The sequence below is a fragment of the Epinephelus fuscoguttatus genome, linkage group LG15 (genome assembly GCF_011397635.1).
Source record: "Epinephelus fuscoguttatus linkage group LG15, E.fuscoguttatus.final_Chr_v1".
NCBI lineage: Eukaryota > Metazoa > Chordata > Actinopteri > Perciformes > Serranidae > Epinephelus > Epinephelus fuscoguttatus.
The window spans coordinates 20,034,415-20,050,426 of NC_064766.1; the positions used below are offsets into that span (position 1 = coordinate 20,034,415).

Sequence of the window (16,012 nt, forward strand, 5' to 3'; positions counted from 1 at the left end):
TGAAAGTGCCAGCATGAAATTATGGCCTGAAAACTTTCGCGAAGCAACTCTGGAGACATTTGATAGGTATAAGTTTTCCCCAAAACAGACATGGTTTCCAAACATTATCAATCATGGCTCCCCTTCATCTGCCCTTATCTACAGAGACAGATCTTTACATCAGCTGCTCTGACAGGTGTTTTTTTTTTTTTTGACAAATGTGTACATGGAAAGCGTGTTGTGTACTATAATCTTAACTTCTGATTGACTGCATATGCAACAGGTTTTATGTGGTGATCCCTATGATGTTTATTGTTTATTTCCTCTGTTTAATTGTTTGGAAAATGCTACATGACATGTAAAGCTAATGCAATGTTACCTTGTTATTTATGTAGTAAAATTATTGACTGAATAAAATAATGAACGTAGCTATCGTGACGGCACCCCTTGGTTTGTGGTGTGTAGGGCTGGGCGGTATGACCTAAAATTCATATCACGGTATAAATCAAATCCTTTCACGGTAATGGTATATATCGCGGTATAAATTTAAGTGTAAAAGTTATAATAGAAGTGTTTCTGAATGGGTTTTGTAGTCCCTTAGCAAAGCTAAATTGATAAAAAAACAACAACAACAACAACAACAAAAGCAAAGATATAATGTATTTTTTAGAGCATTTATTGTGCAGAATGCAGATCTCAAAACTCAAAATTAAAACCCAGTACTCTATGATGCAAAATGTCCCCTGGGATCTATATCAAAAGGTAATTTCCTTCTTTTAGCAAAATCCTAAATGACTGAGTTGTTTTTTTTCCACCTGGACCTTTATGCTCTGCCATTTCTCCTCTAATCATCACCCTGTAACCTGTGACAGGCTGTTATGATACCACAACTATCATACATTCACATATGGAGTTTTTTGTGGAGCCCCTAGCGTCACATAGGTTTACATTACCAAAGGTTTATGACAAACTCTCTTGCCGAAAACCAACTCCCATGTGCGCACGGCGAGAGAGGAGAGGGAGAGACGCTGTGTTGCTGCCAGAGGAGACACTGAATGAGTTCCCTCTGAGCGGGAAGTCGCTTAAAGAGTCTGAGAAGTCCGGGGCTGTTCATAAAACATTAACTCACTCACTCACAAGTTCTCCAGCAACACATGTTGCACGTGCTACGCTAAATCACGGACGTGAACCAGCTCCTCTTGCTCCGCTGTCTCTGTGCTCGCAGCCATTTTCACACTGAGGCAGTTGCGATGACGTCATCGACGATAAGACGGTAGAGCGCAAATCTCTACCGTGGGCCAAATTTATATCATTTTTACCGTCTACCGCATATACCGTGCAGCCCTAGTGGTGTGCGGTCAAAAGCCTGGAGTTCAGCATTTCAGCCATTACCATCTTGGTCTTTTAGAGCCAGAAGTGACCATATTTGAACAAGAGGGTTGGAGCTGTGGAGGACAGAGGATGGATCTGCTTGGATAAAATACTACTACAAATGTAAAGTACGAAAAATAAAAAGAAACTACATCTTGCAGCCCCCTTGGTTGAGATGTGGGAGAGAAATTCGGCCGGTGTGGTCGAAACATTTTCAAGGAATTTTGGCATTTCAGAGACACACAGCCTGAGTGAGAAATTTTCCACATACCCTGAAGGCAGCCAGAATGATTCGGGTGACCTTCTCCTTGACGGACTCCTGGAGGATGTCGGACAGGGCGGGCACTACATTGTAGCGTCTCAACTGCTCGCAGAGCTGAGGACTGAAGGCCAGGAGCCAAACACAGAAGATCATCTGATACTGGAGCTGGAAGCCACACTTGTTGCTCAGCACTGCCGTGATGCTTAAACAGAAAAGCATAACATAAATGAATAAAAAGTAAAATGGGAAGACAAAAAAAAAAACAACAACACTAAGCCCTAGTAAAAGGACCCTCATCTATCTACCACCTGTTTACTAATAGAGAAGCTTTCACAGCTGTGTGTCTGCATGCTGCTCATCCATTATCTCTGATGATGGTCAAGAATGAAATGTTCAGTCTTTAGATAACAGTAGAGTAGCTTAGAATAGCACTAATAACTACTACAGGCCAGCGAGGCACACATTTGAGAAATTGCTGGTGAGTGCACAGATGTGGCTCCTGTAGATGTGCAATAATAATAATAACTCAAGTCAAATTTTACAATGCTGTATTACGAAAAAAACAAGTGACCAAGCAAAAGATGGTGTCATGAAGTTATTAATAATCTGTACAAAAAACAAAATAAGAAACACTGAGCCTTCTGTGCTGTTGTTTTTTATTTACTTAAACCTACTCCTCTTAGAAATGTGGCTGCAGAATACAATGCATCAATGTCAAGAGCGAGTGTACGGTATGAACCTGTCCATTAACAGCAACTGCTAAACAAAATAATGACATAATTGCATTATATTCTTTTAGGTTTATGTTTGCATTAGGGTGGTTTGATTTTTTTTTCTAGCAGAAGGTATATTTTTCCAGCTACATCAACAATTTGTCACATACAGAACATTAAGATATTACTGACATTGTGGCATTTAAAGATTAAATACAAACTGATTTATGTTGGGAGACTTCAGAGCATCACATAAAGGCTCTATATGTGCCACACCAGAGCCGCAGAGAGAGCTCAGGTCATCTTACTGGAGCACTCTTTACAAAGTGAGTTTAATTTGCTTCCACCAGGAAGGACATTTCACCTCTCTGGAGGCACTAACAGCTACATGAGGTCTTTTATTCCATCGGTAATTGGCTTTTTAAACCGAGTGTAATTTGGCCTGTTGCTAGCTCTGAATCTGACAGGGCTGTCCTTTCTTCCTTTTGCTGCTTTCTCTAGATGGGTTTGGTGAGAAGTGATGATGACAAAAGTGGTGTTTGCGTTAACTTGTGTACTTTTTTTGTATTTATTATAATCTTTTATGCTGTACTTTTGTGTACTTTATTCCAAATTGACGGCTGTCTTTAAGCCAGATTGCTCCCTTGCTAGCCCCTGTTTCCAGCTGTCAACTATCTACTGTTGTAAAAACACAAAATAAATAAAAAATCTAAACAGTCAAAAACTGTAGGAACTAGGCTTGGGTAATAATTTAATTTAATTCTCAATACTGTCAAAAATACAGATGCCTCTTTTTGAAGTTAGGTTATTTTACCCTTTTGGAGACTCTTTTTGTGTCTATGGCATCTGTCAGACAAATACAGCCACAACAAAAGACATTAGAATTAAAGAAAGACCATTAAAAACAAAGTACTTAAGGCTGTGCAATTAATCGTCTGGTGATTGTGATTACGATTCTGAGGTCAAAAGATTTCAAAATTAATGAAATCGAGGGTTAACGATTTTTGGTCACGGATGCCTGGAGATGTTATTTTGTCTTCTACAGAAGCCGCACATACGCAATACCGCCCCTTGCCCTCCTCTCCACTATTCACTCCACAAGCCAGTCAAGTAGGTGAACTATGAATAATGCGAGGGGCAGGTGATCGCAGAACATTTCAAAAACAGCATGTGGAAAATGGCAGAGGGAGAGCGAGAGAGGTTGGTCTGTGTCTGTGTGCGTGCACACATGTCTGTGTGTGTGTGCGCATCAGGGCCGAACTCCACTGTGCACGATACAGAGAGCAGAGTAGAATTGTAAACGCACAACCAGAAATTACATGCCATCGTGTAAACAATATAAGTCATCACGTGCGCCGCATAATCGTTTGCATAATCGTGATTTCAATTTTGACCAAAAAATTGTGATTATGATTTTTTCATAATCAAGCAGCCCTAAAAATACTCCATGACAACACCACCGACAATCAAGAATCAAGTACAACTAACTACAAATGACACACACCTCATATTACCCAGATTTGTTTAAAGGAACAGTGTGTAAGATTTAGGGGGAATTAGTGACATCTAGTGGTGAGGACTGCAGATTACAACCAGCTGAAACTGGGAGGGGTAGCACGATTTCTCTTACCAGCAGTTTTGCTTTTTTGTTTTGTCTTTTATTTTAACCATGACAACTGTTATATAGCTACCATACACCCCAGTGAAATGTCAGGAAGGTATTAAAAATTAATACTGCCCAAGCCTAGTAGGAACCCTGTCTGTAAGGAGTTATCACTCACCAGTTGACTCCATCAGCCTCCACCCAGGCAAACCTATACTCATTCACCCTCAGCATCAGCTGAAGGCACCCAGCCACACACTGGACGTACTGAGAGCTCTGCGAAAGACAGACGCAAACATTTACTCAAAGAGAAGCTTTAGCCTTAGCTGTGTAAACAGGAAAACAAACAAAAAATGTTAGAAGGTCAAATACAATTAGTGCAGATCTGAAACATGGAGTAGTTGACAAGCAGATACAGCACACAGAAGAAGGCCAGTCCAAAACTTGCATAACCGCCACGGATCAAACCTGAGGCATTGCACATGCAGCCTATAGTCTTATACGTCAACACATGCTAGATCACAGACCCAGTAGTACAATACAGAGCAATAGCAGGGAAAAGTGTCCCATCACACCTGAGCAGAACAATGTAAATTGCGATTAGAGTGGAGAAAGCTGAGAGGAGGAAATAGATCATATTAATCTGTTATTTTAAAAGAGGTTGAAGAAAAGCAAAGAAGTCCAGCAAGAAGAACAGGCAGCAGTGAGGACAGAAGAGTGGAGAAGTGGAGGTTACCTGGTTGGAAATGCAGAGGAAAAGATGACGTTCAGTTATTAGAGTAAGCGCTCGCATCAATAGATTTCTGAGCACACTTCTCAGAATAATCACGCTATGCTTGACAAAGTATGGGATACAAAATGGTAGGATGCTGCTGCTGTGCAAACACTATTCCAATTTCCCCTTGTTATCCTAATGTACAGGGAAAGCTGTTTGTCATGCGCTTTCAGCATTAAGGAGAAGTGGCTTACTGCATGCAATGTCTACAGTTAAAACCAATCAGTGGCAGCAAACACCATGCTGTCTACATGGAGAATTCCTCTAAACTTGCTCTAACAGACTCTGGACTGCAACAAATCTGAAAGTATTAATGAGAAACTGGAGTACACTAACAGGATGGGAGAGATAAAGAGGGGAGAGAAAAGATGTGAAAGTCCAGTGACACCTGACAGATGCCAGCTTGCACAAACCCCGGCACTTTCTTCTGGTTTTTTTGGAAGTGCCAGACTGACTGATGCACTTCACTCATACTCACTTCACTGGGGGAAATAGTTCCTGCTCCTGTGCCTGTTTCTGGACCTGTACCATGTAGGTTCTAATGAGAGATAAACAAAACAAACAGGTGCACAATTGTTCACAATCCATTGCTTTGAGCGAAGATACAGCGGCACTGGACTACACAGTATGTGCTGTGAGCTTGACCAGAAATGCATTTCAGTCGCTCACTGATTCGTTGACTGGCTGTTGAGGAGAGAAATTTCTATAAAACACAACTTCAAGAAGCAGTTTAAGAACATATTTTGCACAGACTGTTAAAAACAAAGAGACAAAGTCATGCTTTTGGAAGAGCTGACTATATCTGAATTGAAGAACACCTCCGGATGTTTTAGAAGTACTTGTGCGCAATGCAGAAGCACAAAAGAAACTGGGAATCAATATTCCGGTGTTCTATCAGCCCACTCTTTGGTACATGAATCTGCCAAGGCAAAGCAAGCACCTACAGTGCTGCTGTCATCAGAACGTCTCAAGGTCTGAGAATCCTGCTCAGACTCAATATGAATAAATGCATTCAGTCAGACAACATTTTCAATGTCAGCTCAAACAACAGAATTGAACTAGAGGGGCAGTCAGAGAGTGCAGACCTCCACCAAGGCCAAATGCCCTATTTCGCATTGTTAACAAAAGTGAAAAATAATTTGAGGATCCAGCTGGTGAATCCGCTCTAAAATTTAATGGGATCTTGCTTGGCCCATGCTATACCCTTCCACTAAGTTTCAGAAAAGTCAGGCCAGTAGTTTGTCTGTAATCCTGCTGAAAAACAAACACACAAACTGAAGCAAAAACATAACTTTCTTAACGGAGATAATTAAAGGAAAATGAACAGAGAGAGAAAATTAAAAAGGAGGGGGACTCCATATGAGAAAGAAGAAACCATTGCCTCCTGAAGCTTGATGTCCCAAGAACTATTAAACTAATACTCCATGACATGATAAACTTAATTAGCCAATTTATTTCAAAGCTATACACAATATACGGTGTATAGACACAGACACATTTTGATTTACACATGCGTGCTGCAGAGAGGATGGCTCCCAAAGAACTGAACCTTTCCTACAGCACAACCATATAATTGGATTTCAATTTTCAAATGAGCACTTTCATCTCCACACTATATCGTAAAAATGAAAGAATAAACTTTGATGAGCCCAATCACCTTTCTCAGAAGGTGTATTATGCAGGTATATCCTAAAACAATGTAAAAATGAAAAGTAATCCGTCTCAATCATTACTACGGACCCACTAGAAGTGTCTGGTTGTGTATTTATCTGCAGAGACTCCGTCCTCTACCTATATTTTCCAAATTTCTTCTTATTTTGCTCTATTAGAGACATTTCTGAGCACAGTGTGCACATTCCAGACAGAAAGTAACAAGCATTCAATAGGAAGCAACAAAAATCATGGACACAGCACTGAAAAAAGGCAAACATAGCCAACGAAAGTTAATCTGAGATCAGCTTTTACTTAAACAGTGAGCGACAACTACCGCATAGTATACCTTTAAACTGCCCTCAGGAAAAGTTTTCTCTCAACTTACACAACTACTACTAACTGCACTGTACAGTAGTAGTAAATTAGTCACATAAAACAAACAGAATTTACAACTTTGCAGTAGTAACAAAGGCACTGTAACATGACAAAATACATAACAAGTCAGGCGGCAACATTGATTTCTCTATTCCACATGCAGCTCATTACTTTTCTATATTACAAAAGTCACTATAACCACCTCAGTGATATAGATATTCAAACTTTTATATATCACATGAAATTTGAGCGCCAACATTCAGTGTTACATACCTGTGAACTGAGCTGGCTTTTGATCCAGTTGAAGTAATAGTTCAGATCGCTTCCCTCCATCAGATCACGGCCCCAGGCAGCCAACTTAGCGATGATCCTTGCCGCCTAATGAAGGAAGTAGGACATTTTCGATTCATATTGTTGTGAATGAACAGTCTTTTAACAGGAGAAATTTACAGTGAGGCCATAATAAACTGCACTGAAAGATAGGCATTTTTTTTACGTACTAAAATGGCAGCACTGGCTATCATGTAAACTTAGACATCTTCCTAACATACAGTGAGTGAGCAAACTCTGGTGAATGGATGGCACAAGACATATACCATGAGTAACAACAACATTCAGTGAGCCTTATGATCCCTGAGCGAGCCTAAGGAATGGCTTGCTGTTGCTCTGAAAATAGGTTAAAGCTGTGTGAAGCTTATAGAGCCAAAGCGAGTGGTTTCTGAAGCAATGACATGTCGCTTTGCCTGTTTGCTGATGGATGGAGCAGGTAAGGACATCTTCTCTGGGAAAAAAACAGTCTTATTGTTTGCATCACGCCCGGTTAGGAAAAGGTGTTGTGAAGCATTTCTTTGACAAATCTTCCTTTTTGTGAAGTGTCTATTTACAAACACTTAAGTATATTTTGAGCAACAATTATGAAACGGACTCATTTTGCTGCTTTGTTTTCCAAAGTTAAGGAGGAGATAAAAAACAAACAGCTACAGCACGTCCCTAATTTTAGCACTGGCTATACGATCACATCTTCTATGATGTGTCTTTACTTTAGATTCAAGGGAGAGGGAGAGATGAAGAAAAGACAGTAGGAATGAAGGCTGGGCACACAGTACTTCAATTTAAGATACCTTGTCCTGAAACCACAAAACATGAACTACAACCTCATCTAATTGCAAAAATGTCCAAAGCCACATCAACTATCTCATAAACAATTCAGCTAGTAAAGTGCTTCCTGTGCCCTGTGATGAGACAGTCACAGAATCTGTTCTCCAATTTCCTCCTTGCCAGGCGAAGACCTGTAGAAATATCGAGGCTCTAATTTAAAAGTAAAGAGTCAGCACGACAGTCGGATTCAGCCAAAGTGCTGCGTGGCAGACTAGGGGTCACATTATGCCCACCTGCTGGATGCCATCTGGCTGGTGTTTATAATTAAGCTGTGGGTGCCCTATCATAGTACTCAGTTTGTTGTTGGGTGGTCATCCTTTATCTAAAAAGGTTGTCGGGTTGAAATCATTACATTAATTGCCTGTTTTTATGTGAAAAAGAGAAGGTTGCTTTGTGAGGAATTATTGATGCCTGGCTATGATTAGAAGCAGAGTCACATCTGTGAAAAATTAATGTCTGTGATAAATGTGATGGAATACACCATCTTATCTGTGAAAATAGGATCTCTGATTTTCTATTCAGTGCAATATGATGTTTCAATGATTATACTTTATTAGCTCATGTCAAGAACTTTAAACATCACAATGTGCTTGAGTTTTAAGCATGGTCTGAAGACGATTGCCCACCTAGTTCACAGCCCCCTGTGCACATATGTTGACCTTGTTTAATGTACAGACTGACATTGTTCCTCATGATAGTCAAAATCAGTTACAGTAAAAGTAACAGTAAAAGTTGACCAGAGTTGTTGGGTTGTACTGGGTTTGACATTCACCAACTTAAGTTTCAGAGGCAGCTTGAATTCCTGATGACTCTGAATCTTATTGTCTCTCATTGTTGTTGCAAGGGAAATTATGTACTTCCTTCAATGACACCGTCTGGTTTTATCTATTGTGTAGGTGTCTATGTCTTTGTAGACGTAATCTGCATGTCCTTGTCTATGGCACAACACTGACGCTGTGTTTGAAATCAAACACTAACATACAATTCATACAAAGTATAATGTCAAATTGAGTATGTGGTGTGTTCACACTGCAAAGTATGTGGGTTTTTTATGTGCAAGAAATGCCCATTATATACTCAGGGTTCCTACACATTTGGAATTTCAAAATTCCATACTTTTCCATACCCTAATTTCCAGACTTCTCTGCGTTTTTTTTTTTTTTTCCTCCAGAGAATATGCGACATCTGAGTAAATATATCAGTGTATCATATTTCACATCATATTTAATTATTCTTAATAGGCGATTGTAACTCAGGTTCAATGTCTGGGCTGAGGCAAAAAGGTTGGGACTCTGGGCGCAAGCGATGCAGTAACGAGATGTCACTGTTTTTTCCTTTCATGTGGCTAAGAATCGCACTCTCCCCCATGTTGGCGATATCAAACGATTTCACATAAAGCTTGCATCTAGCTCTGTGTGTGAATTGGGAATCCTTGGCCAACCAGTATTTATATACGGTATTGTCAAGCCATCCATCCAAAAACTTGCATCTACCCATTGTGAACCATGTGAAACTTGTCTTCTTGTCAAAGGTGCAGTGTTGGAGTGAAACTTGATACCTCGGGGGTTGGAGAAGGGTCATGGGGCAGCGGACTGGACATACCACTTGTCAATCAGGTAAAAGGGGCGGTACGTTTTCTGAGACGTTTGCTATCACACAAACTGTGCTTGGCCCGGCATAAAACACGACCCGGATTGATTAAATTATTTTTGGAAATACCTAATTTTCTATTTTAGAAAACAGTATTTTAGAACAGTGATAATAGTCTGGAAACATAAATATTTTTCCATACTTTATTTTTCATTTTCCATACTTTTTAATACCTGGAAATTGATCAAATTTATTTCCATACTTTTCCATACTTTCCATACTTGCGTAGGAACCATGTGAACCACCATGCTAAATAAGCAGGAATTTCTGAGTATGACACCTGAGTTTACTGGACATACTCAATGCCCCACAATGCATTGTGTCTCTTCAAACTGTGCAGTTTAGATTCCCAATATGTGGTCACTCACCATGTGGACAGTGAAAAGGTCCTGACGATTCAGCATTGGAAGGAAGTAGGACCAGGCAGTGTTCTTGGTCCTTTTGGCGTAGTCAAAGAAGATGCTGACCCGCTGATGGTTCTCCTGAATAACAGACGAATTAAGATTGTAGATGAGCTTTTGGATTGGAAAGACTTATTTTCTGCACAGCTGGAGAAACTTACTGACTGCATGGAACAAATTTGACCAAGCAAAAATCTATATTTCTATCTCAAAGACAGAAATGTTGTGGAAGTGATTCCCAAATACGTCAAGATGTCTTTATTATTAAAGGTGCAATTACTTTATTAATAATTCTCTGGCTTTAGACAACAACTACACTGAACAAAATATGAACGCAACACTTTTGTTTTTGCTCCCATTTTTCATGAGCTGAACTCAAAGATCTAAAACATTTTCTATATACACAAAAGACCATTTCTCACAAATATTGTTCACAAATCTGTCTAAAATCTGTGTTAGTGAGCACTTCTCCTTTGCCGAGATAATCCATCCCACCTCACAGGTGTGGCATATCAAGATGCTGATTAGACAGCATGATTATTGCACAGGTGTGCCTTAGGCTGGCCACAATAAAAGGCCACTCTGAAATGTTCAGTTCACACAGCACAATGCCACAGATGTCGCAAGTTTTGAGGGAGCATGCAATTGGCATGCTGATTGCAGGAATGTCCACCAGAGCTGTTGCCCGTGAATTGAATGTTCATTTCTCTACCATAAGCTGTCTCCAAAGGCGTTTCAGACAATTTGGCAGTACATCCAACCGGCCTCACAACCACAGACCACGTGTAACCACACCAGCCCAGGACCTCCACATCCAGCATGTTCACCTCCAAGATCGTCTGAGACCAGCCACCCGGACAGCTGCTGCGACAATCAGTTTGCATAACCAAAGAATTTCTGCACAAACTGTCAGAAACCGTCTCAGGGAAGCTCATCTGCATGCTCGTCGTCCTCATCGGGGTCTCGACCTGACTGCAGTTCGCCGTCGTAACTGACTTGAGTGGACAAATGCTCACATTCGATGGGGTCTGGCACGCTGGAGAGGTGTTCTCATCACAGATGAATCCCGGTTTTCACTGTTCAGGGCAGATGGCAGACAGCGTGTGTGGCGTCGTGTGGGTGAGCGGTTTGCTGATGTCAACGTTGTGGATCGAGTGGTCCATGGTGGTGGTGGGGTTATGGTGTGGGCAGGCGTATGTTATGGACAGCGAACACAGGTGCATTTTATTGATGGCATTTTGAATGCACAGAGATACCGTGATGAGATCCTGAGGCCCATTGTTGTGCCATCATCCACGACCATCACCTCATGTTGCAGCATGATAATGCACGGCCCCATGTTGCAAAGATTGGTACACAATTCCTGGAAGCTGAAAACATCCCAGTTCTTGCATGGCCAGCATACTCAGTGGACATGTCACCCACTGAGCATGTTTGGGATGCTCTGGATCGGCGTATAAGACAGCGCATTCCAGTTCCTGCCAATATCCAGCAACTTCACACAGCCATTGAAGAGGAGTGGACCAACATTCCACAGGCCACAATCAACAACCTGATCAACTCTATGCGAAGGAGATGTGTTGCACTGCGTGAGGCAAATGGTGGTCACACCAGATACTGACTGGTTTTCTGACCCCCCCCCAATAAAGCAAGCAAGGCCAGCCTAAGGCACATCTGTGCAATATTCATGCTGTCTAATCAGCATCCTGATATGCCACACCTGTGAGATGGGCTGGATTATCTCGGCAAAGGAGAAGTGCTCACTAACACAGATTTTAGACAGATTTGTGAACAATATTTGTGAGAAATGGTCTTTTGTGTATATAGAAAATGTTTTAGATCTTTGAGTTTAGCTCATGAAAACTGGGAGCAAAAACAAAAGTGTTGCATTTATGTTTTTGTTCAGTGTATAACAGGGGGTATCCCAAAATAGTGACAATTCGATCTCCGGAGTCTGATTGGACTCCTGATATCACAGTGAATCAGTGCAGTTGCCGGAAAATGTGGTTATGAAACAAAGGATCATTCCATTCAGGCTATATGGGTTTACTGAATGTCTGACTTTACACAGAATTGTTTGGTGTCTCCCAGTGGATAATGATATGCAGCCTATTTTGGTATGAATGTATTTATCACAGCACCTACATAAGAATGTGACACCGTCAGAGTACTAAAAATTTTTCAACTAATCAACGGTTCTCTGTCAAAATCAGCAGGGGAGGTGTGTAGAAACAGCTGTTTGGGGCTTGCTGCTTGCATCTCCCTCTCCCTCTCTCAGGAAAAGTCGAAACTTCAGTTTACAATCATGGGAGGCAAGCAGGAGCTGAACTCAGTGACCTGATATATCTGTCTGTCTGTCTGTCTGAACTTGGTACTGATGCAGAGATTCAATTACATATTTAACAGATAAAGTAAAACTAATTATCTGTGGTCATAAAAATATCATCTTTTAGAAGAAAGGAAAGCAACTCTGGACAACAGATTACTTAAACCGCAAATACACCAATTCAACTGTTTGCTTTTTAAAAATTTAACTACTGTAAATGGTTTATTTATTTCAGCAACAAAGCACCAGGTGTATTCAATTTATTTGTTCATTTTGTGGCACTCAAAAATGAGCACAAAAAACAACGAGAAATCTGGGCTCAATTAAGATAAATGCCAAATCTGACAGGTCTGTAAATCCACCACTTTTTACTTTTGTGTAACACTAAATGTCCTGTTTTAGAGTGCAGTCAGTATCAAACACATCTCCAGTTGTGCCTATGTTCCAAGCACAAGAAAGAACCTCAATAACTGACAATATTTTCCTATTTACCCATTCAACTTATTTAAAATTGTGATATTGTCCAAGACTTTGAACACACACTTGAACACTCACAAAACCTAAATCAAAACTCTTGCTCCATGGGGGTCAAAGATTTTTCTGATCATGGTCCTACTGTCTTCTCAAAAATATCTTTATTTATGCGCGTTCATGTCCTATTCATCCACAGTGAGTTGGTCTGTCTGTGTACCTGCAGAGTGTCATCAATCAGAGTCAGGATGTACTGGACTGTTTGCTCCTTGGAGATGTGGGCCATCAGGTTCAGAAAGGTCTTTGCACACTGAACAAAAACAAAATAGATACATACAAAGTCAGAAAGACACATCACCAACGCACCTATCGACACACTGAAGAAACTGCTTTTGCTTTTATACTGCCTAACAGCTCTAAAAACAGTCAAGAGACTTACTCAGCAAAATACCTATATTACAGCATAAGGGTGCTTTCAGATCAGCAACAGTACTGCAGCAAAACAATGCCAGAGACTGCACTGAGGTGGGCGTGTTAGCACTGGGTACAGGTAGAAAATATAATATGAACCTAGAAGTCTAGTTTAAAAGGTGTTTGAAAAGCCAAGATACTGTAGGTGGTTTATAGTCTTTGCACAACTCAGAAACACTGACAGGAGAGCAGCAAATTTTCTCTTATCTTGATGCTTACATGGTAAATGGTACATTAGCCCAATGCACAAATGTACACACTCCTTCCACTTAGTGTGAGTACTGGTACAAATATGCACCCACTCTGTGAATCCAAACGAAGATAATGAAGGAAGATACCCGTGTTTTTGCTGCAATGCAATTATTTGTCTGAAAGGGCTCCAAGACTTCTTTCTGCAACCTGCCATCTGTCTGCTTTGTTTGGAAGGTTGTGAACTGAAGATTACATAAAAAAACAGTGAAGAAATCTAAGGTGTTGGATGAGTACACAATCAATACCTGATGTCCTTCATTGGTCAGAATGACCTGTTTCTCCTCAGAGTTGGCCACTTCAAATTTCTTGATGAACTCACAGTCCTCTGCTGAGATCATCTGACTCCTGCAAGAGAATTCATCAGGACGTTGCTATTTTAGCACAGTGCTACGACAGTAAGCAATTACTTGTATACATTTTGACCTTGAACAACAGCAAGGCAGACAATGGGTTGGATAATACAGAGTGATAGTTTCTACTGATTAATCAAGAGACATTCAAAACATTCCCTTTATCTCTGGAGCAAGACATACAACGAACATGTACAGTGAGTATGCCACTGACCCTCTCACATGAGGACTGGGCTTTACCTTGTCACTAGCATGCTGTTTCTAATTGCAAGAGCAGCTTACACAATAATGGCAATTAACTGGAAATACCGCATATTCTATAGGCAAACAACACCATGGGTTGGCTGTGGAGGTAGCTAGTAACATTAAAACATGCTTTTAGCATATCCAACGAATTAAACAAGGAATCAAGCCATCAGGGGATTTTTTTTTAGAAATGACAACCTGAGTCACAAGCCAGATCTGCTGCATTAAAACATGCAGGACTGAAGAGGAAGTAGCACCCAAGACAGTGAATCACAACACAGGAACTAGAGCTGCTTGTGGACTGGCACAGTACATTCCAATGTGTCCAATTATTAAACTGATGTATTCAGAAAGACGCGTAAAGTAAGAGCTTTAACTCTCTAAGAATGTTTTGACATAATGCTTTTGGGAAATAATACAGTATCACTACAAAATATGCAGCTTATAGATTGCAGATTTTACTAATGTGTCCTGGGTCCTGAAACCTCTCAATATCATAAAAGCAGACTTTCTGAAGCAGAACAAAACTAGGAACACTTTTCACTATAATAGAGTCCAGTTCAACATCACTCTACTTAATATGTTAAACATAAAGTCGGATTATTAAAGCTTTGTTAATGTAAAGGTTATGGCAGAGCTGTTTGTGTTGACTTGCATTAGCACAGGTGTACCTCATAAAGTGTCCACTGTGTGTATCTCAACATGATGTGCTGTTGTAAAGTGTACTTACTGCAGGTAGGACTGCCAGTTGACCAGATTGGCCCGCACCTCAGCTGCCTTTGCAGCAATGATGTTGGTGGGGACTGCAGCGTCCACAGCCCCGCGGATATCCATCCTGTATTATATCCACTACTACAGTATATATGTATGGACAGGAATCCAACTCCACCTGGATGGAAACACCAGAATTAGCATTAACCCAGTGACTCAACATCAGAGACAATATTGCAGCTTTTTGGCCTGGGTTTGGATAGTGCACATTAACCAATTACAGCCTGCAATGATAACACATGATGCTGATAGTCAATTACAGATGGCATGGCAGGTAACTAGTTTAGTTAGCTGTGACAGAGGTTTAACCAAGAAGACAGCTTATACTGTGAGTTCAGAGCTGCAAATAATTTGCCAATTGTACCGTGAATATTTCGACGTGTGTCAGACATATGAACCTTATATTTCATCCTTCTAATTGAATTCAGACGTTAGTTAGCAAGCTCACGTTAGCAAACAGCCAAGCAGCTAGCAACTGGTCATCCCAGATAACTAGCTTAACTCAATGTCACGACATGTTATGGTGGGTCTTTCCGAGATAAATCACCACAGTGCATATGCCACGACATTAAACAGTGTTAAGTCTGTAGCCAAATATAATGTATGCATTAAATGCTGTCAAATTATGACGTTAACGGCGACACAGATACAGCCGTTGGCTAAGCGTAAGCTAGCAACAGCTAGCAAAATAAGCTGATGCTAACCCAGGCTAGCTGTGCTAACATAGCTTAGCATCCATTCTGTCACCGTGTGAAAATGACAACGGGTACACAGATAATGACATTTTCAATCCCAGAATCCGACAAACTATATTGCAAGGAAATTTTCCTCTGATAAGGAATAACGGAGCAAAAGTCTCGGTTGAGTTACTCACCCAGCTACAGTCCTGAGGAACCAGCTGACTGACTACAACACAGCTTCACGGTGTATCATGTGACAGTCACATGCACCGCAGTCTGACGCCAGCAGGAGAGGAGACAGGGAAGTTTTTACCTTCAGTATGATAAACAATTCAAAATGAGTGCATATGGAAACCTTAATCTCTAAATATTGTTGCTACAATTCGTTTGACTAAAAGTCTAGGCAATAGTTATGTTTCTGACCAATTATAGCATATATAAACAAACCAGAAATTGCTGTAAATGTCAGTTACTATGAAAAATAGCCTCCTGACCTTAACTTTTG

General features: G+C 40.6%; 1 protein-coding gene across 1 annotated transcript in view; it reads right to left on the reverse strand.

Annotated features, from left to right (window-relative positions):
* atp6v1h (ATPase H+ transporting V1 subunit H) overlaps positions 1 to 15,819 on the reverse strand; it is a 35,341-nt gene extending 19,522 nt beyond the window's left edge. The window contains exons 1-9 of the mRNA XM_049597860.1: positions 15,702 to 15,819; positions 14,787 to 14,945; positions 13,706 to 13,805; positions 12,958 to 13,047; positions 9,908 to 10,021; positions 7,005 to 7,109; positions 5,182 to 5,241; positions 4,107 to 4,204; positions 1,622 to 1,814 (exon numbers count right to left, since the gene is read on the reverse strand). Coding sequence (XP_049453817.1) covers positions 1,622 to 1,814; positions 4,107 to 4,204; positions 5,182 to 5,241; positions 7,005 to 7,109; positions 9,908 to 10,021; positions 12,958 to 13,047; positions 13,706 to 13,805; positions 14,787 to 14,890 — 864 coding nt within the window. The 5' untranslated portion in view covers positions 14,891 to 14,945; positions 15,702 to 15,819. The remainder of the gene's footprint in view (positions 1 to 1,621; positions 1,815 to 4,106; positions 4,205 to 5,181; positions 5,242 to 7,004; positions 7,110 to 9,907; positions 10,022 to 12,957; positions 13,048 to 13,705; positions 13,806 to 14,786; positions 14,946 to 15,701) is intronic.
* Between the last annotated feature and the right edge of the window lie 193 nt (positions 15,820 to 16,012).